At 47.1% G+C, this 22,031-nt stretch overlaps 1 protein-coding gene across 2 annotated transcripts in view; it reads left to right on the forward strand.

Moving 5' to 3' along the window:
• LOC124042126 (collagen alpha-4(IV) chain-like) overlaps positions 1 to 20,877 on the forward strand; it is an 82,725-nt gene extending 61,848 nt beyond the window's left edge. For both annotated transcript variants that reach the window (XM_046360484.1, XM_046360483.1), the window contains 13 exons: positions 4,435 to 4,509; positions 7,010 to 7,108; positions 7,260 to 7,370; positions 11,103 to 11,174; positions 11,303 to 11,431; positions 12,599 to 12,706; positions 16,864 to 17,019; positions 17,181 to 17,288; positions 17,385 to 17,528; positions 17,611 to 17,727; positions 17,916 to 18,104; positions 18,474 to 18,757; positions 18,946 to 20,877. In XM_046360484.1, the coding sequence (XP_046216440.1) occupies positions 4,435 to 4,509; positions 7,010 to 7,108; positions 7,260 to 7,370; positions 11,103 to 11,174; positions 11,303 to 11,431; positions 12,599 to 12,706; positions 16,864 to 17,019; positions 17,181 to 17,288; positions 17,385 to 17,528; positions 17,611 to 17,727; positions 17,916 to 18,104; positions 18,474 to 18,757; positions 18,946 to 19,206 (1,853 nt within the window). In that variant the 3' untranslated portion in view covers positions 19,207 to 20,877. The remainder of the gene's footprint in view (positions 1 to 4,434; positions 4,510 to 7,009; positions 7,109 to 7,259; positions 7,371 to 11,102; positions 11,175 to 11,302; positions 11,432 to 12,598; positions 12,707 to 16,863; positions 17,020 to 17,180; positions 17,289 to 17,384; positions 17,529 to 17,610; positions 17,728 to 17,915; positions 18,105 to 18,473; positions 18,758 to 18,945) is intronic.
• Positions 20,878 to 22,031: the final 1,154 nt, after the last annotated feature.

Genomic DNA, 22,031 nt, shown 5'->3' on the forward strand with positions numbered 1-22,031 from the left:
GGGGAGGTCATAAAGGGACAGGGAGAGAGGAAGGGGAGGTCATAAAGGGACAGGAAGAGAGGAAGGGGAGGTCATAAAGGGACAGGGAGAGAGGAAGGGGAGGTCATAAAGGGACAGGGAGGAGAGGAAGGGGAGGTCATAAAGGGACAGGAAGAGAGGAAGGGGAGGTCATAAATAAAGGGAGAGGAAGGGGGAGGTCATAAAGGGAGAGGAAGGGGAGGTCATAAAGGGACAGGGGGAGATGAAGGGGAGGTCATAAAGGGACAGGAAGAGAGTCTAGGGGAGGTCATAAAGGGACAGGAAGAGAGGAAGGGGAGGTCATAAAGGGACAGGAAGAGAGGAAGGAGAAGTCATAAAGGGACAGGGAGAGGAAGGAAGGGGAGGTCATTAAGGGACAGGAGAGAGGAAGGGGAGGTCATAAAGGGACAGGAAGGGAGAGGAAGGGGAGGTCATAAAGGGACAGGAAGAGAGGAAGGGGAGGTCATAAAGGGACAGAGGGAAGAGAGGAAGGGGAGGTCATAAAGGGACAGGAAGAGAGGAAGGGGAGGTCATAAAGGGACAGGAAGAGAGGAAGGGGAGGTCATAAAGGGAGAGGAAGGGGATGTCATAAAGGAAGAGAGGAAGGGGAGGTCATAAAGGGACAGGGGGAGATGAAGGGAGGTCATAAAGGGACAGGAAGAGAGGAAGGGAGGTCATAAAGGAACAGGAAGAGAGTCTAAGGGAGGTCATAAAGGGACAGGGAAGAGAGCTAGGGGAGGTCATAAAGGGACAGGGAGAGAGGAAGGGGAGGTCATAAAGGGACAGGAAGAGGAAGAGGAAGGGGGAGGTCATAAAGGGACAGGAAGAGAGGAAGGGAAGGGGAGAGGAAGGGGAGGTCATAAAGGGACAGAGAGCTAGGGGAGGTCATAAAGGGACAGGAAGAGAGCTAGGGGAGGTCATAAAGGGACAGTCATAAAGGGAGAAGAGAGGAAGGGGATAAAGGGACAGGAAGAGAGCTAGGGGAGGTCATAAAGGGACAGGAAGAGAGCTAGGGGAGGTCATAAAGGGACAGGAAGAGAGGAAGGGGAGGTCATAAAGGGACAGGAAGAGAGGAAGGGGAGGTCATAAAGGGACAGGAAGAGAGGAAGGGGAGGTCATAAAGGGACAGGAGAGAGGAAGGGGAGGTCATAGGGGGACAGGGAGGAGGAAGGGGAGGTCATAAAGGGGAAGAGAGGAAGGGGAGGTCATAAAGGGACAGGGACAGGAAGAGAGGAAGGGGAGGAAGGGAGAGGAAGGGGAGGTCATAAGGGACAGGAAGAGAGGAAGGGGAGGTCATAAGGAACAGGGAAGGGACAGGGAGGTCATAAAGGGACAGGGAGGAAGGGGAGGTCATAAAGGGACAGGGAGAGAGGAAGGGGAGGTCAATAAGAGGACAGGAAGAGAGGAAGGGGAGGTCATAAAGGGACAGGGAGAGAGGAAGGGGAGGTCAAAAGGGACAGGAAGAGTGGAAGGGGAGGTCAATAAGAGGACAGGAAGAGAGGAAGGGGAGGTCATAAAGGGAAGGGAGAGGAAGGGGAGGATCATAAAGGGACAGGGAGAGAGGAAGGGGAGGTCATAAAGGGACAGGAAGAGAGGAAGGGGAGGTCAATAAGAGGACAGGGAGAGAGGAAGGGGAGGTCATAAAGGGACAGGGAGAGAGGAAGGGGAGGTCATAAAGGGACAGGGAGAGAGGAAGGGGAGGTCATAAAGGGACAGGGAGAGAGGAAGGGGAGGTCATAAAGGGACAGGAAGAGAGGAAGGGGGAGGTCATAAAGGGACAGGAAGAGAGGAAGGGGAGGTCATAAAGGGAGAGGAAGGGGAGGTCATAAAGGGAAGGGAGAGAGGAAGGGGAGGTCATAAAGGGACAGGGGGGAGATGAAGGGGAGGTCATAAAGGGACAGGAAGAGAGGCTAGGGAGGTCATAAAGGGACAGGAAGAGAGGAAGGGGAGGTCATAAAGGGACAGGAAGAGAGGAAGGAGAGAGGTCATAAAAGGGAGAGGAAGGGGAGGTCATTAAGGGACAGGAAGAGAGGAAGGGGATGTCATAAAGGGACAGGAAGAGAGGAAGGGGAGGTCATTAAGGGACAGGAAGAGAGGAAGGGGAGGTCATAAAGGGACAGGAAGAGAGGAAGGGGAGGTCATAAAGGGAGAGGAAGAGCGGAAGGAAGGGACAGGGGGAGGTCATAAAGGGACAGGAAGAGAGGAAGGGGAGGTCATAAAGGGAGAGGAAGGGGAGGTCATAAAGGGACAGGGGGAGATGAAGGGGAGGTCATAAAGGGACAGGAAGAGAGCAGGAAGAGAGGAAGGGGGGAGATCATAAAGGAACAGGAAGAGAGCTAAGGGAGGTCATAAAGGGACAGGAAGAGAGGAAGGGGAGGTCATAAAGGGACAGGAAGAAGGGGAGGTCATAACAGGGACAGGAGAGGAAGGGGGAGCATAAAGGGACAGGGAGAGAGGGGAGGTCATAAAGGGACAGGAAGAGAGCTAAAGGGGGGAGATCATAAAGGAACAGGAAGAGAGCTAGGGGAGGCCATAAAGGGACAGGAAGAGAGCTAGGGGAGAGGTCATAAAGGAACAGGAAGAGAGCTAGGGGAGGTCATAAAGGAACAGGAAGAGAGCTAGGGGGAGGTCATAAAGGGACAGGAAGAGAGGAAGGGGAGGTCATAAAGGGACAGGAAGAGAGGAAGGGGAGGTCATAAAGGGACAGGAAGAGAGGAAGGGAGGTCATAAAGGGACAGGGAGAGAGGAAGGGGAGGTCATAAAGGGACAGGAGGGGAGAGAGGAAGGGGAGGTCATAAAGGGACAGGGAGAGAGGAAGGGGAGATCATAAAGGGACAGGGAGAGAGGAAGGGGGAGGTCATAAAGGGACAGGGAGAGAGGAAGGGGAGGTCATAAGAGGACAGGAAGAGAGGAAGGGGAGGTCATAAAGGGACAGGGAGAGAGGAAGGGGAGGTCATAAAGGGACAGGAAGAGTGGAAGGGGAGGTCAATAAGAGGACAGGAAGAGAGGAAGGGGAGGTCATAAAGGGAGAGGAAGGGGAGGTCATAAAGGGACAGGGAGAGAGGAAGGGGAGGTCATAAAGGGACAGGAAGAGAGGAAGGGGAGGTCAATAAGAGGACAGGGAGAGAGGAAGGGGAGGTCATAAAGGGACAGGGAGAGAGGAAGGGGAGGTCATAAAGGGACAGGGAGAGAGGAAGGGGAGGTCATAAAGGGACAGGGAGGAGAGGAAGGGGAGGTCATAAAGGGACAGGAAGAGAGGAAGGGGAGGTCATAAAGGGACAGGAAGAGAGGAAGGGGAGGTCATAAAGGGAGAGGAAGGGGAGGTCATAAAAAGGGAGAGGAAGGGGAGGTCATAAAGGGACAGGAAGGGGAGATGAAGGGGAGGTCATAAAGGGACAGGAAGAGAGCTAGGGGAGGTCATAAAGGGACAGGAAGAGAGGAAGGGGAGGTCATAAAGGGACAGGAAGAGAGGAAGGGAAGTCATAAAGGGAGAGGAAGGGGAGGTCATAAAGGGACAGGAAGAGAGGAAGGGGAGGTCATAAAGGGACAGGGACAGGGGAGAAGGGACAGGGAGATCATAAAGGGACAGGAAGAGAGTTAGGGGAGGTCATAAAGGGACAGGAAGAGAGCTAGGGGAGGTCATAAAGGGACAGGAAGAGAGGAAGGGGAGGTCATAAAGGGACAGGAAGAGAGCTAGGGGAGGTCATAAAGGGACAGGAAGAGAGAGGAAGGGGAGGTCATAAAGGGACAGGGAAGGGAGTCATAAAGGGACAGGGAGAGGGAGGTCATAAAGGGACAGGAAGAGAGGCTAGGGGAGGTCATAAAGGGACAGGAAGAGAGCTAGGGAGAGGTCATAAAGGGACAGGAAGAGAGCTAGGGGAGGTCATAAAGGGACAGGAAGAGAGGAAAGGGACAGGAAGAGAGCTAGGGGAGGTCATAAAGGAACAGGAAGAGAGCTAGGGGAGGTCATAAAGGGACAGGAAGAGAGGCTAGGGGAGGTCATAAAGGGACAGGAAGAGAGGAAGGGGAGGTCATAAAGGGACAGGAAGAGAGGAAGGGGAGGTCATAAAGGGACAGGAAGGAGGGGAGAGAGTCATAAAGGGACAGGAAGAGAGCTAGGGGAGGTCATAAAGGAACAGGAAGAGAGCTAGGGAGGGGAGGTCATAAAGGGACAGGAAGAGAGCTAGGGGAGGTCATAAAGGAACAGGAAGAGAGCTAGGGGAGGTCATAAAGGGACAGGAAGAGAGGAAGGGGAGGTCATAAAGGGACAGGAAGAGAGGAAGGGGAGGTCATAAAGGGACAGGAAGAGAGGAAGGGAAGGTCATAAAGGGACAGGAAGAGAGGATTGAAAGTGCTGTAATTACGACTAATATCTTATCTGTATCCTGACACTCAAACCCTGACCCTATTCTGCAGGTGACCCAGGAGACTCTATAGGACAACCAGGGCTTCCTGGACCACCGGGTCCTCCAGGAGAATGCGGAACCTTAGGTGATCACAATACAACGTCTGCTTACAGCATGGCGCCTTATTCCCCATACAGAGCTCTACACTCCGCTTGGCTAGAGCCAGAGTATCTGGGGCGCTACATTTGGACACATTTCCAACTGAGTGAACAATCACAAACAACACTATTGCAGTTTTGAGATGATGACAACAGGATACAGGATGTTTAGGACTCCCGGACCTACCAGATAAAAACGTTACTTCATAAATACTCACTTCCAATGGGGATTCTGGCCCGTACAGTTTAGAAGTCACATCAGTGCACACGTACACTCGTAGAAAACCTATGCTATCTAGAACCTAAAAGGGTTATTCGACTGTCCCCATAGGACAACCCTTTGAAGAACCCTTTTTTGGTTCTATGTAGAACCCTTTCCATGTAGGACCAAAAAAGTGTTCTCCCCGGAACCAAAAAAGGGTTCTCCCTGGAACCAAAAAAGGGTTCTCCAAAGGGTTCTCCTATGGGGACAGCCGAAGAACCCTTTTGGAACCCTTTTTTCCTAAGAGGGCAGCATGACAGAACTGTGTGCTATGTATGTATCATGACCATATCTCTCCTGTTTATTCATTTGTGTTTATGTTCTCCCCATGATCCTGGTACTGCTCTTGTCCAGAGTGTGATGCTGAGTCATTAGAATAGGAGTAACTTCAGGTCACATATGATATTAACTGAATATGCTATGGCTAGCTTGCCGTACTTTACCTGCACACAGAGGAAAGCTGCAAAATAGCTTATGCTCAGGTGAGGTCCCCAATGCATTAGGTGTTTTGGCGCTGCTCACTACACCTTCTGAAGGGTGCACCGATCGGGTCGATCAGGCCCCATCTGAGCCAGGTGGCTTACCAACTGCTCCTCCAGCCATTACCATGCCCTCTCTGCCTCCTGCCTAGCTATGCAACAGATCTTCTGTGCTCCCTTTACTCATAGAATCCCTAGTGTCCTTCTACTGGTAGACATTTGGCCTTCCATCCCTTGTCAGTGCATTCATCCACAAGTGTCTGGCACGTCAACAGCTTCCTTTCATAGGCTTCCTTAATGCTCTCCTCCCGTGGAGTCATTAGCATGGCCATTTAGATGTTGGTGCTCCTTGACCAGACTGGCCGTTCTGGTCTGAGTGTTGTGCTGACAATGTCCTTCCTGGGGGAAGATGAGGTGCCTTCCCAGGTCAGCTCTTAACTCTTTCCAATCCGCTGCTGTTGTTCCCAGTCAGTCAGTCGGTCAGTCAGTCAGGCTGCTGCTGCTGTTCTCAGTCAGTCGGTCAGTCAGTCAGGCTGCTGCTGCTGTTCTCAGTCAGTCGGTCAGTCAGTCAGGCTGCTGCTGCTGTTCTCAGTCAGTCGGTCAGTCAGTCAGGCTGCTGCTGCTGTTCTCAGTCAGTCGGTCGGTCAGTCAGGCTGCTGCTGCTGTTCCCAGTCAGTCAGTCAGTCAGTCAGGCTGCTGCTGCTGTTCTCAGTCAGTCGGTCAGGCTGCTGCTGCTGTTCTCAGTCAGTCAGTCAGGCTGCTGCTGCTGTTCCCAGTCAGTCAGTCAGTCAGGCTGCTGTTCTCAGTCAGTCAGTCAGCCAGAATGCTGCTGTTGTTCTCAGTCAGTCGGTCAGTCAGTCAGGCTGCTGCTGTTGTTCCCAGTCAGTCGGTCAGTCAGGCTGCTGCTGTTGTTCTCAGTCAGTCGGTCAGTCAGTCAGGCTGCTGCTGTTGTTCTCAGTCAGTCGGTCAGTCAGTCAGGCTGCTGCTGTTGTTCTCAGTCAGTCGGTCAGTCAGTCAGGCTGCTGCTGCTGTAATTCCATGTCAGTCAGTCAGGCTGCTGTTCTCAGTCAGTCAGTCAGTCAGCCAGAATGCTGCTGTTGTTCTCAGTCAATTAGTCAGGCTGCTGTTCTCAGTCAGTCAGTCAGGCTGCTGCTGCTGTAATTCCATGTCAGTCAGTCAGGCTGCTGTTCTCAGTCAGTCAGTCAGGCTGCTGTTCTAAGTCAGTCAGTCAGGCTGCTGCTGCTGTTCTCAGTCAGTCAGTCAGGCTGCTGCTGTTGTTCTCAGTCAGTCGGTCAGTCAGGCTGCTGCTGCTGTTCTCAGTCAGTCAGTCAGTCAGTCAGTCAGTCAGTCAGTCAGTCAGTCAGTCAGTCAGTCAGTCTACTGCTGCTGTTGTTCCCAGCCAGTCAGTCAGTCAGTCTACTGCTGCTGTTGTTCCCAGCCAGTCAGTCAATCAGGCTGCTGCTGCTGTTGTTCCCAGCCAGTCAGTCAATCAGGCTGCTGCTGTTGTTTTCTGTATTTGTGTTCACTTCCAAATGTGAAGTTCGTGTTGGGGCAGTGATTCACACTCCTAGAAGGTATGTGCAGGTGTGATTTGTACTAGGGTTGCAATAAAACCTTTCCAGAAATCCTTGTTGGAGGATTACAGATGTCCTTATTTCCTCCTGATTCTGGGAACCTCCCAACCGGAATTTCTGGGAAAGTGACTAGAAATGTGCAACCCTAATTGATCTTTTTCACATTCTATAGATGCAAAGGGAGACCCAGGAGATCCAGGGAGCCCAGGACCCAGAGGATCACCAGGACAGCCTGGTGTCCACGGAGCCCGAGGACCACTGGGTAGCCCAGGTAATGGATCCCTAGAGTCCCCTTCTGTGTGTCACTCATTTCATATTTTCTCCTTAGGACAGGGTACAGGACATTTCATTTATGTCTATGTGTTTGTTTAGTGTCTACATATGTAAGCATTTTAGATTCTAAAGTTTGTGTGTGTGTGCAGGTTTCCCTGGTCCCTCAGGTCCGCCAGGTCGTCCAGGCTCCCCAGGGCCTCCCGGAGGAATTCTCGGAGGTCAAGGCCCCAATGGCAATCCTGGACTGCCCGGTCCTCCAGGTACTAAGACACAATCTATAGTTGAAGTCGGAGGTTTCCATTCACCTTAGCCAAATACATTTAAACTCAGTTTTTCACAATTCCTGACATTTAATCCCAGTAAAAAAAATACCCTGTTTTAGGTCAGTTAGGATCACCACTTTATTTTAAGAATGTAAAATGTCTGAATAATAGAATAGAGAATTATTTATTTGAGCTTTTATTTCTTTCATCACATTCCCAGTGGGTCAGAAGTGTAAATGCACTCAATTAGTATTTGGTAGCATTGCCTTTAAATTGTTCAACTTGGGGCAAACGTTTTGGGTAGCCTTCCACAAGCTTCCCACAATAAGTTGGGTGAATTTTGTCCCATTCCTCCTGACAGAGCTGGTGTAACTGAGTCAGGTTTGTAGGCCTCCTTGCTCACACACGCTTTGTCAGTTCTGCCCACAAATGTTCTATGGGATTGAGGTCAGGGCTTTGTGATGGCCACTCCAATACCTTGACTTTGTTGTCCTTTAGCCATTTTCCACAACTTTGGAAGTATGCTTGGGGTCATTGTCCATTTAGAAGACCAATTTGTGACCAAGCTTTAACTTACTGACTGATGTCTTGAGATGTTGCTTCAATATATCCACATAACTGTCCTCCTCATGATGTTTTCTATTTTGTGAAGTGCACAAGTCCCTCCTGCATCAAAGCACCCCCACAACATGATGCTGCCACCCCAGTGCTTCACGGTTGGGATGGTGTTCTTCGGCTTGCAAGCCTCCCCCTTTTTCCTCCAAACATAACAATGGTTATTATGGCCAAGCAGTTATATTTTTGTTTTATCAGACCAGAGGACATTTCTCCAAAAAATACCATCTTTGTCCCCATGTGCAGTTGCAAACCATAGTGTGGCTTTTTTATGGCGGTTTTGGAGCAGTGGCTTCTTCCTTGTTGAGCGGACTTTCGGGTTATGTCGATATTGGAATCATTTTACTGTGGATATAGATACTTTTGTACCTGTTTCCTTTTGGCACCAAAGTACGTTCATCTCTAGGAAAAAGAACGCGTCTCCTTCCTGAGCAGTATGACGGCTGCGTGGTCCCGTGGTGTTTATACTTGTGTACTATTGTTTGTACAGATGAACGTGGTACCTTCAGGCATTTGGAAATTGCTCCCAATGATGATCCAGACTTGTGGAGGTCTACAATTTTTTTCTGAGGTCTTGGCTGATTTCTTTTGATTATCCCATCATGTCAAACAAAGAGGCACTAAGTTTGAAGGTAGACCTTGAAATACACTGCTCAAAAAAATAAAGGGAACACTAAAATAACACATCCTAGATCTGAATGAATGAAATATTCTTATTAAATACTTTTTTCTTTACATAGTTGATTGTGCTGACAACAAAACCACACAAAAATTATCAATGGAAATCAAATTTATCAACCCATGGAGGTCTGGATTTGGAGTCACACTCAAAATTAATGTGGATAACCACACTACAGGCTGATCCAACTTTGATGTAATGTCCTTAAAACAAGTCAAAATGAGGCTCAGTAGTGTGTGTGGCATCCACGTGCCTGTATGACCTGCCTACAACGCCTGGGCATGCTCCTGATGAGGTGGCGGATGGTCTCCTGGGGGATCTCCTCCCAGACCTGGACTGAAGCATCCGCCAACTCCTGGACAGTCTGTGGTGCAACGTGGCGTTGGTGGATGGAGCGAGACATGATGTACCAGATGTTGGATTCAGATTGGATTCAGGTCTGGGGAACGGGCGGGCCAGTCCATAGCATCAATGCCTTCCTCTTGCAGGAACTGCTGACACACTCCAGCAACATGAGGTCTAGCATTGTCTTGCATTAGGAGGTACCCAGGGCCAACCGCACCAGCATATGGTCTCACAAGGGGTCTGAGGATCTCATCTCGGTACCTAATGGCAGTCAGGCTACCTCTGGCGAGCACATGGAGGGCTGTGCGGCCCCCCAAAGAAATTACACCATGACTGACCCTCCGCCAAACTGGTCATGCTGGAGGATGTTGCAGGCAGCAGAACTTTCTCCACGTCGTCTCCAGACTCTGTCACGTCTGTCACGTGCTCAGTGTGAACCTGCTTTCATCTGTGAAGAGTACAGGGCGCCAGTGGCGAATTTGCCCATCTTGGTGTTCTCTGGCAAATGCCAAACGTCCTGCATGGTGTTGGGCTGTAAGCACCACCCCCACCTGTGGGCATCGGGCCCTCATACCACCCTCATGTAGTCTGTTTCTGACTGTTTGAGCAGACACATGCACATTTGTGGCTTGCTGGAGGTCATTTTGCAGGGCTCAGGCAGTGTTCCTCCTGCTCCTCCTTGCACAAATGCGGAGGTAGCGGTCCTGCTGCTGGTTTGTTGCCCTCCTTCAGCCTCCTCCACGTCTCCTGATGTACTGGCCTGTCTCCTGGTAGCACCTCCATGCTCTGGACACTACGCTGACAGACACAGCAAACCTTATTGCCACAGCTCGCATTGATGTACCATCCAGGATGAGCTGCACTACCTGAGCCACTTGTGTGGGTTGTAGACTCTGTCTCATGCTACCACTAGAGTGAAAGCACCGCCAGCATGCAAAAGTAACCATAACATCAGCCAGGAAGCATAGGAACTGAGAAGTGGTCTGTGGTCACCACCTGCAGAACCACTCCTTTATTGGGGGTGTCTTGCTAATTGCCTATAATTTCCACCTGTTGTCTATTCCATTTGCACAACAGCATGTGAAATTTATTGTCAATAATTGTTGCTCATAAGTGGACAGTTTGATTTCACAGAAGTGTGATTGACTTGGAGTTACATTGTGTTTAAGTGTTCCCTTTATTTTTTTGAGCAGCGTACATCCACAGGTACACCTCCAATTGACTCAAATGCACAAAGTAGATGTCCTAACTGACTTGCCAAAACAATTGTTTGTTAACAAGAATTTTGTGGAGTCGTTGAAAAACGAGTTTTAATGACTCCAGCCTAAGTGTATGTAAACTTCCGACTTCAACTATACTTACCACCTAGTAACAGGCCCTAGCCATTTAGATTTGTTTGGGGGGCCCCCCTCACCTCAGGCAAAACATTTTATTTGCATGTGAAACATATGTTAACATTGCCAAAGCAAGTGAAGTAGATAATAAACAAATGAGAAATAAACAATAAACAATGTAGTTTGGCGATGAAAAAAAATGCTATTTCAAAGTTAATTTCCTGCAATTCTACACATTTTGCCATGCATAGAGAACATGTTGCTGTTTTTAAATACACATATTCTGCAATTCTACACCTATTTTACCATGGGGGGGGAATAAATCTTGTAGTTTGAAAACTAATTTCATGCAATGCTCCTAATTCTGCCATGGGTTGTAAGAGAAAATATTGCAGTTTTAAAGCTAATATCCTGCAAAACATCTTGACATTGGGTGGAGAAAACATTTTTGTAGTTTTCAAAGATAATTTCCTGAAATTCTACATGTTGCCATGACTTAATGCCATGTTCATACAATATCTGAGTGAGAGTAACTTACACTGGGACCCCCTGGAGGTCAGGGCCCCGTGCCCTGCATACCCGGGTTGGTAATTCGGTCATGATTACTACAAGGTTTAGATTGCTGGCTGGACTCATTTGCCTCGCAATCCCAAACATTTAGCTGACATGGTATACATGTATACTGTACCTGTGTGCAGTTGACCCGGGAATGATTTGGATGTATATGGGATTGACTTGATGTGAATTTCTCCACAGGTCTCCCGGGACCCTCAGGGCTGCATGGTCTGAACGGGCTCCAAGGCCAAAAAGGAGAGAAAGGAGCCAGAGGTGAGGTTACAAACACTTATCAATAATTAACTGTCTCTGAATAGATACAGTATCTAAATCCAGGTAAAGTATGTTACTAATAGAAACAGGTACTAGTAGTCCTTATGTGTCACATCTCACTCTCTCAGGACCAGATGTGTTGGGCCCACGAGGGCCATCTGGGTACCCCGGAGTCAAAGGCCACACAGGCTCCCAGGGACCCCCGGGAACTTCTTACCCCGGATCTAAAGGCCTAAGGGGCCCTCCAGGCTACCAAGGTACTGTTTGTGTCAGTCATGAGTGAAAAATGTGCTTTTCAAGATAGTAATGACATGATTGATATGCCATGTAAGAGATCATCATACGTTAGAATGTAGCCAAAGGTTGGCGTGTGATTTTATTTTTAGTTTATAGACAGTGCATTCGGAAAGTATTCAGACCCCTGGACTTTCTTTAATATAATAATAATAATATATGCCATTTAGCAGACGCTTTTATCCAAAGCGACTTACAGTCATGTGTGCATACATTCTACGATAACAACATTAGACCATTAGACCATAACAACATTAGACCATAACAACATTAGACCATTAGACCATAACAGCATTAGACCATTAGATCATAACAACATTAGATCATAACAACATTAGATCATAACAACATTAGACCATTAGACCATAACAACATTAGACCATTAGACCATAACAACATTAGACCATAACAACATTAGACCATAACAACATTAGACCATTAGATCATAACAACATTAGACCATTAGACCATAACAACATTAGACCATTAGACCATAACAACATTAGACAATTAGATCATAACAACATTAGATCTAACAACATTAGACCATTAGATCATAACAGCATTAGACCATTAGACCATAACAACATTAGACCATAACAACATTAGACCATAACAACATTAGACCATAACAACATTAGACCATTAGACCATAACAACATTAGACCATAACAACATTAGATCATAACAACATTAGACCATTAGCATAACCAGGTAACAAATTAGATCATAACAACATTAGACCATAACAACATTAGACCATAACAACATTAGACCATTAGACCATAACACCATTAGACCATTAGACCATAACAACATTAGACCATTAGACCATAACAACATATTGTTACATTACAGATTTATTAAAAAAATGTATGAATCTACACACAATACCCCATAATGACAAAGCAAAAACAGGTTTAAAGACATTTTTGAAATGTATTAAAAACAAAAACATTTTAACACTGTGATTTTCTTTAAGTTTCTAATATAGTATATACAGTACATTGTGTGTCATTACCAGTCAGGTTCCCCGGTGGAGTAGGGTACATGTGAGTGTTGGGTTGTTGACATGATGTTAGCCACTGTATGACTCCTGTATGGTTGATTGAATGTGTAATGTCACCCAGGACCAAAAGGAGTCACTGGTGAGCCCGGTGGTTCAGGTGGAGAGTGCTCAGAATGTCACAGAGGACCCAACGGAGAGCCAGGATACGAAGGCATTCATGGACCTCCAGGTCTGTCTGTCTGTCTGTCTGTCTGTCTGTCTGTCTGTCTGTCTGTCTGTCTGTCTGTCTGTCTGTCTGTCTGTCTGTCTGTCTGTCTGTCTGTCTGTCTGTCTGTCTGTCTGTACCAGGTGACAAATGTGAAACTGTCTGTCTGTACCAGGTGACAAATGTCAAACTGTCTGTCTGTACCAGGTGACAAATGTCAAACTGTCTGTCTGTACCAGGTGACAAATGTCAAACTGTCTGTCAGTGTGCTACAGGCAAATAATGAAAGGCTTACTTACAAGCCCTTAACCAACAAAGTAGTTTTAAGAGAAAAGATGGATGGCAGGAAGCTTGGTGATGTACTGGGCTACGACTACCCTCTGTAGTGCCTCGCAGTCGGAGGCCGAGAAGTTGCCATACTACGCAGTGATGAAACCAGTCAGGATGCTCTCGATGGTGCAGCTGTCAAACCTTTGAGGATCTGGGGACCCATGCCAAATCTTGTCAGTCTCTTGAGGTGGAATAGGTTTTGTTGTGCCCTCTTCACAACTGTCTTGGTGTACTTGGACCATGTTGGTGATGTGGACACCAAGGAACTTGAATCGCTCAACCTGCTCCACTGCAGCCCCAACGATGAGAATTGGGGCATGCTCGGTCCTCCTTTTCCTGTAGTCCACAATAATCTCCTTTGTCTTGATCATGTTGAGGGAGAGGTTGTTGTCCTTGTGTAACCGGTGTGAAATGCAATAGAGATTGCATCATCTGTGGCTCTGTTGGTGTGGTACTCAAATTGGAGTGGGTCTAGGATTTCTGGGATAATGGTGTTGATGTGAACTATGACCAGCCTTTCAAAGCATTTCATGGCTACACGCGTGAGTGCTATGGGTCGGTAGTCATTTAGGCAGGTTACCTTAGTGATCTTGGGCACAGGAACTATGGTGGTCTGCTTAAAACATGTTGGTTTTACAGAATCGGTCAGGGAGAGGTTGTACATGTCAGTGAAAACAGTTGCCAGTTGGTCAGCGCATGCCCAGAGTACACATCCTGGTAATCCGTCTGGCCCTGCGGCCATATGAATGTTGACCTGTTTAAAGGTCTTACTCACATCGGCTGTGGAGAGTGTGATCACACAGTCGTCCAGAACAGCTGATGCTCTCATACATGTTTCAGTGTTATTTGCCTTGAAGGGAGCATAGAAGTTACTTAGCTTGTCAGGAAGGCTCGTATCACTGGGCAGCTCTTGGCTGTGCGTCCCTTTGTAGTCTGTAATAGTTTGCAATCCCTGCCACATCTGACAAGCGTCGTATGATTCGATCTTAGTCCAGTATTGACGCTTTGCCTGTTTGATGGTCCGTCGGAGGACATAGCAGGACTTTTTATAAGCTTCCGGGTTAGAGTCTAGCTCCTTGAAAGCGGCAGCTCTACCCTTAGCTCAGTGAAAAAGTTGCCTGTGATCCATGGCTTCTGGTTGTGGTATGTACGTACAGTTACTGTGGGGACGACATCCTCGATACACTTATTGATAAAGCCAGTGACTGATGTGGTGTACTCCTCAATGCCATCAGAATCCTGGAACATGTTCCAGTCTGTGCTAGCAAAACAGTCCTGTAGTTTAGCATCTGATTCATCTGACCACTTTTTTATAGACCGAGGTGCTTCCTGCTTTAATTTTTGCTTGTAAAATGGAATTAGGAGGATAGAATTATGGTCAGGTTTGCCAAATGGGGGGCGAGAGAGAGCTTTGTACACGTCTCTGTGTATGGAGTAAAGGTGGTCTAGAACTGATTTCCCTGCATTATAGTCCCCGGCCACTAGGATTGCCTCCTCTGGATCAGCTATATCCTGTTTGCTTATGGTGGTATACAGCTCATTGAGTGTGGTTTTAGTGCCAGCATCGGTCTGTGGTGGTATATAGACAGCTACAAAAAATACAGATAAACTCTCTAGGTAGATAGTGTGGTCTAAAGCTTATCATGAGATACTCTACCTCAGGTGAGCAAAACCTTGAGACTTCCTTAGATATCATGCACCAGCTGTTGTTTACATATATGCATATGCCCCCACCCTGTGTCTTACCAGTGGCTGCTGTTCCATCCTGCCGATGGACTGTATGACCCGCCAGCTGTATGTTCTTAATGTCATCGTTCAGCCACGACTCAGTGAAGCATAAGCTATTACAGTTTTTAATGTCCTGTTGGTAGGATATAAAGTTGAAGTCGGAAGTCTACATACACTTAGGTTGAGTCATTAAAACTCATTTTTCAACCACTCCACAAATTTCTTGTTAACAAACTATAGTTTTGGCAAGTCGGTTAGGACATCTACTTTGTGCGTCACACAAGTAATTTTTCCAACAAAAATAGTTTACAGACAGATTATCATAATTCACTGTATCACAATTCCAGTGGGTCAGACGTTTACATACACCAAGTTGACTGTGCCTCTAAACCGCTTAAATGATGTCATGGCTTTAGAAGCTTCTGATAGGCTAATTGACATCATTTGAGTTAATTGGAGGTGTACCTGTGTATGTATTTCAAGGCCTACCTTCAAACTCAGTTAATATATATTCATAGTTAAACGAGTCCTATATCGACATAACCTGAAAGGCCGTTAAGCAAGGAAGAAGCCACTGCTTCAAAACCGCCATAAAAAAAGCCACACTACGGTTTGCAACTGAATTTGGGGACAAAGATCGTACTTTTGATTGTCCAAAGATTGTCCTGTCCTCTGTTCTGATGAAAGAAAATAGAACTGTTTGGCCAAAATGACCATCGTTTTGTTTGGAGGAAAAAGAGGAAGGCTTGCAAGCCGAAGAACACCATCCCAACCGTGAAGCACGGGGGTGGCAGCATCATGTTTGTGGGGGTGCTTTGCTGCAGGAGGGACTGGTGCGCTTCACTAAATAGGTTGCATCATGAGGAGGAAAATTATGTGGATATATTGAAGCAACATCTCAAGACAACAGTCAGTAAGTTAAAGCTTGGTCGCAAATTGGTCTTCCAAATGGACAATGACCCCAAACATACTTCCAAAGTTATGGCAAAATTGCTTAAGGACAACAACGTCAAGGTATTTGAGTGACCATCACAAAGCCCTGACCTCAATCCTATAGAACATTTGTGGTCAGAACTGGAAAAAGTGTGTGCGAGCAAGGAGGCCTACAAACTTGACTCAGTTACACCAGCTCTGTCAGGAGGAATGGGCCAAAATTCACCCAACTTATTGTGGGAAGCTTGTGGAAGGCTAATCGAAACGTTTGACCCAAGTTAAACAATTTAAAGACAATGCTACCAAATACTAATTGAGTGTATGTAAATATATCACCCACTGGGAAGGTGTTGACATGTCACATTCTTAAAATAAAGTGGTGATCATAAGACAGGGAATGTTTACTAGGATTAAATGTCAGGAATTGTGGAAAAACTGAGTTTAAATGTAGTTGGATAAGGTGTATCTAAACTTCCGACTTCAACTGTACGTGCTTTCAGTTCGTGTTTTTGCACCTGTGTTGCTTGCTGTTTGGGGATTTAGGCTGGGTTTCTGTACAGCACTTTGATATATCAGCTGATGTAAGAAGGGCTATAAAAATAAAGGGCTATGTAAATCAAATTGATTTGGTTTGTAGTATATCCCTCCCGTCTGACTCATTCAAGAAAAACTTTAACTCACCTCAAATTGGACAATCACAGTTCTGATGTCCAGAAGCTCTTTTCTGTCATAAGAAACGGTAGCAGCAACATTATGTACAATACAAGATACGAACAACGTGAAAAAACATGCAAAATATCAAAGTTGGTTAAGAGCCGAGAAGACTGCAGCCTTCCCTTACTTACTTGCTTAAATGACATTTTATGGTGTCAGATGTCAGTGTGTACCAGGTGTCAGATGTCGGTCAGTGTGTACTAGGTGTCAGATGTCAGTGTGTACTAGGTGTCAGATGTCGGTCAGTGTGTACCAGGTGTCAGATGTCGGTCAGTGTGTACCAGGTGTCAGATGTCGGTCAGTGTGTACCAGGTGTCAGATGTCAGTGTGTACCAGGTGTCAGATGTCGGTCAGTGTGTACCAGGTGTCAGATGTCAGTGTGTACCAGGTGTCAGATGTCAGTCAGTCTGTCATTGTGTACCAGGTGTCAGGTGTTTCTGTGTGTTTTTCTTGTCTCAGTATTTGAGTGTTTTCAGGACCACCCGGTGAACCGGGTCCTGCTGGTACTGCAGAGCCATTTCCAGGAGACCCAGGCCCCCAAGGGCCACCAGGGCCCAATGGCCATAAAGGACAGAGAGGCCCCCCAGGACCCCTGGGGCCAACAGACTACTCAGGATCACAAGGACCCAAAGGTAACCACATAACACACAACTCCGAAACAGAAAACTGTGTAAAACATTTAAAATCGGAAAACAAAATTGTTGTGGTTTTATTTTGGGAGGGCAGGTCGAGTTAGTCCGTCCCTGATGCAGTCTGTTTTCTCTGTTTGGTGCCTAATGTTCTTTTCTGATAGGTGCCAGAGGCCCTGTGGGTCACATGGGCCCCAACGGAGCAAGAGGTCGTCCAGGCGCCTACGGACTCCTGGGGCCCAAAGGTGACAAAGGCAAACCTGGAGATGCAGGTGAGGGCTGAGAGCAATAGAGATAACTGAGACAATTCTAGCTGTTTAGCCTGCCCTGTTCTTTTGACAATGAGGTTCCTCTGTATCCCCCTGCAGGTCCCAAAGGCCTGCCCGGTCAGGTTTTAGACGGTGTCGTTACCACTCAGGAACCCTATCGTGGGATCCATGGCCCCTCAGGTCCATCTGGTCCAAATGGTCCCCCGGGAAAGGCTGGGCCCAGTGGGAACCCTGGGCCTCACGGTAAGTGACCTACAGAAACATGATGTGTGTGTGTGTGTTGTTTTCACACCAACGGTGGTGTTTTGTGTGTCATTTTCTCTAGGTCCTAAGGGCCCAGCTGGGTCACGAGGGCCCCCAGGGAGAAATGGACCTCCAGGTCCACCTGGACCTTTAGGAGATCCAGGCGATCATGGACAGCAAGGTTTTGTGGGACATCAGGGTAAAGACACACACATATATATACACACACACACGCACACAGAGACAGAATATATAACAATTAGTAACAGAAGTAAGCCGTTTCACCATGCTCCTCAACATAATGCAATATACTAATATACTTGCATCTGACGTGTATACACGTGTATAGTATTTTAGTGTAAACACATATACTCTTCCTCCTCACAGGTCCTCCGGGTTCTCAGGGTGACCGTGGCTACCCCGGTTCCACTGGCTCTGTGAGTTCAGGCTTCCTGCTGGTGATCCACAGCCAGTCGGTGGAGGTCCCTGTGTGTCCCGAGGGCAGCAGCCCCCTGTGGACCGGCTATAGCCTGTTCTACCTGGAGGGGCAGGAGAGGACACACACACAGGACCTGGGTACGTACGAACCCCTAGATGGGTGTGGAAGGGTGGGCTGAGGGTGTGTAGGGGTGGGCCGAATGTAGGGGTGTGGAGGGGTGGGCCGAGTGGAGAGGTGTATAGGGGTGTGGAGGGGTGGGTAGAGGTAGTGTGTGTGTGTGTTTACATCCTGAATTGGCTGAATTAAAAAAGGAACTGACCAGCAACCATGATTCACATGTACACAACTCTCTCTCTCCTCCCCCCGCCCTTCTCTCTTGCTCTCCCCTCCCCTCCCCCCTCTCTCTCTCTCCCCCTGCCCTCTCTCTCTCTCTCTCTCTCTCTCTCTCTCTCTCTCTCTCTCTCTCTCTCCCCCTCCTGCCCTTCTCTCTCTCTGTCCTCCCCCAGGCCAGGCCGGCTCATGTCTGCGTATCTTCAGCACCATGCCCTTCTCCTACTGCAACACAGGTACCTGTGACTACGCCAGCCGCAACGACAAATCCTACTGGCTTTCCACCACCGCTGCCGTGCCCATGATGCCCGTGTCGGGCCACGACATCCGCGCCCATATCAGCCGCTGTGCCGTGTGTGAGACACCCTCACCCGCTGTGGCAGTGCACAGCCAGGATTATATCGCCCCCACCTGCCCCCCTGGGTGGAGGAGTCTGTGGGCTGGCTACTCCTTCCTCATGGTGAGTGTATGGTGGTAGGGGGATCTCTGTGTGTGTGTGTGTGTGTGTGTGTGTGTGTGTGTGTGTGTGTGTGTGTGTGTGTGTGTGTGTGTGTGTGTGTGTGTGTGTGTGTGTGTGTGTGTGTGTGTGTGTGTGTGTGTGTGTGTGTGTGACTGTATATCGCTCACACTATCCTCTCGTCTCTCCAGCACTCTGGAGCGGGCGACGAGGGTGGCGGCCAATCTCTGACCTCATCCGGCAGCTGCCTGCGAGACTTCCGTGCCCAGCCCTTTGTGGAGTGCCAGGGCCCGCGGGGCACATGCCACTACTTCGCCAATGTCTACAGCTTCTGGCTGACCCATGTTTCCCTGGACGAGCAGTTTGGCCCCGGTCCCGTCCCTAGCGTGTTGAAGGCTGCCGATCAACAGCGCCAGCAGGCCAGCCGCTGCCACGTGTGTACCAAGGGCTGACCACCTTATGTCACCTCCGATTTCTAGTTTTGTTTTGTTGGTATTTTGTATGTTTATTAGATTGAGAGAGAAGAGCGTGTTCTGAAAAGGCAGTAGAACAGATTTCCATCCTTGCTGGCAGCGGCACATCGTACATGTGCTCCACACCACTAGACCTCCCCAGGCCACGTCACCTCCTATTTCATCCATAAGTCAAGTTGCCTCATAATATGATTACCAAACTACCCCGACCCCACTACATCACTGTCACAATGCTGTGCTATGCTAGCCCTATCAGCGCCCTGTCCCACTTGTCAGGGATACATACAATCATCATCTATTACTATTTACCATTTTTGACTATGGTGGCTAGTTTAACGAAACCATAGTGTGGATTGCAGTCCATAGACCACTTTCAAGGGAAGGAAACATCTATCAAGTGTGGAGGATGATGTCATTTTGCTGAACTATCCCTTTAACTGACTTCGTAATGGAGGCCATTGGCCAGATCATAGACGGGTTGGTTGTTTAGCAACAAAACCGACGCGTGTGCAACTATGGGGAAAAACAGACGGGGTTGGCTTAGATGGTTGACAACATGTCAACTATATTTCATGTCCAGTGTTTATTGAAAACATAAATTAATGTGCTTAATGGGCACTTGTTGTCTCAAATACGTTACAGTTGTTGGTTAGCTAGTGAATTTGAGCCATATTAGCATCGACGTGACAGTCAAAACACCTCAAAACAAGATAAAAAACGAGCCACCTAGGATTCCCCACATAGCTGCTTTTTGTCATTGTTGCTATAGCTACAGTATTTGGCCATCCAGAATCAGAACGACACACAGCGTTCTGCCCCATTTAAAGCTTGCTCATTGTTTTCGTGACTCTGTCCACTAACCCATCTATTGGCACAATGGTTCAGCACTGATCAACCTGCACTGAGCACCTCCCAGATCAGGAAGTGACAGTGGACACTGGGAAAGGAGTAAGGCATGTGAACACACTGGATTACTCAGAGCGCTCATCATTGGAAAACCAGCTATTCACTCCAACAAAGACTACAGGCCAAAATCAGAAATAATCTTAACATGTGTAGTTAAAATAACCAATAATCTAGTATTGTTGTATCAATATCCATGTCATAAAGTTAGAATTAAGCGACAAGGCGCCAGGGGTGTGATATATGGCCAATATACCACAGCTAAGGGCTGTTCTTGGATATTGGCCATATACCACAAACCCCCAAGGTGCCTTATTGCTATAAAAAAAAAAAACGTGTTTACTGTTCAATTTTTGTCTGTAACAAATATTTTTAGGTCAATGCCGTGTTATATTGTCTGATATACACACGGCTGGAATGCTGTTTCAGCCAATCAGCATCCAGGACCCAAACTACCCTGTTTATAATTTATCATTTACACTACAGCTATTACGGCTTTGAAATACACTGGTCCCATTTTTTTCCTACATCATAACTGTTTTATATACCGGTTTTTAGTTGTGTAAAATGAAATGACAAATGAAATAGTTTAATTTAGTTTCTTGTGGTGTGACTATCAATTATGTTCATGTTGGTGCTGATTATTACAGTCGTGCTGTTATTGTTTTGAGCTCTGCCATGTTTGTATTACAGATACGCAAATGTCTTTATTCTTTAAAGTTTTATCCACAATGAAAAAATCCTTGTGTATCATTTACCTTTTCCATTAACTTTAACTTCTTTTTAAGGTTACTCTTATCGAAAACCACATATGTATCCAAGTAAATCGGAGTAAAATGTAAAGACCAAAAGCACATATTTCACATCACCGGGAGTCCCATCTCTTCCACAGTGAGACCAAGTTTATATTTATTTCTCTCGAAAACAGAACCAATCAGCATACAGTACTTTTTTCTCAAACATGTTTTTTTTTCTCTTTCTTCTTTTCCTTTTCAGAATGAAGAGAGAATGTGTTCCTTCTCTAGCTTTCACACTGCACATTATTTACACACACACAAAAAAAAAGATAGTTAAACATTGTTATACATTTCGGACCTGCGCTGTAAGAAATGTTCATGTTTCAAACAATCATTTCAGAGTTGACCTGCATACAGTGTAGCTCGGCACACACTACCACACACGCACAGGTATAAGGGACTTGGTGCGGACCGCCGTATTGATTTCTCAATGGAAGGGGTATTGCACTGGTTTAACCAGTTAGGTTGTTCATGCTACTCCGAGGTTTCCTTTCCTCCATTCCTATTGGCCTGCTGCTCATGTCTGCCAATGGATGGGCAGATTTAAGTTTCTAATCCATTTCAATGTCCACCGTCACTACAGTGCATTGCACCTTAAATATCCTCAAAGTGAGTCATGTAGAAGTTGCCCGCAACACAGATCTGGGGTCAGATTACCCAAATCCTAACCTTAACCAATAGGAGATCATTAAAAAAGATGGCACTGGACCAGCAGTTAGAGGCAACTCCTGACTCACCTTGACTACAGGTGCATGCTGGTCTATGCTTGCCTGACGACTCAAACTGAATTTATTGCTACAGACTTCAGTCTGAGACTGATATCATTGAAGTCGTTTGTAGTGATGTAAAAAAATGAGGGGTGTCGTACAAAAGTCATCAGCGATTGGATCATTTCTAACCAATCAGAGTATCAAAGCCAATGACAAATTGTCAAATGTCGCTTTACCCACGTGTGTTTTGGCTCTGGCCCAACCCATTGGTTTCTGCGACCAATCAGATTGTCGAGAACGGATTTCCATTCTGGAAATTGTCAGGGGAGGTACTCAGATCCAGACTCATCGTGGAGAAGAAACGAATGTAGCTTTTGACCAGAGCAAGGAGTCT

This window comes from Oncorhynchus gorbuscha, linkage group LG08 (assembly GCF_021184085.1).
Source record: "Oncorhynchus gorbuscha isolate QuinsamMale2020 ecotype Even-year linkage group LG08, OgorEven_v1.0, whole genome shotgun sequence".
Classification (NCBI taxonomy): Eukaryota; Metazoa; Chordata; class Actinopteri; order Salmoniformes; family Salmonidae; genus Oncorhynchus; species Oncorhynchus gorbuscha.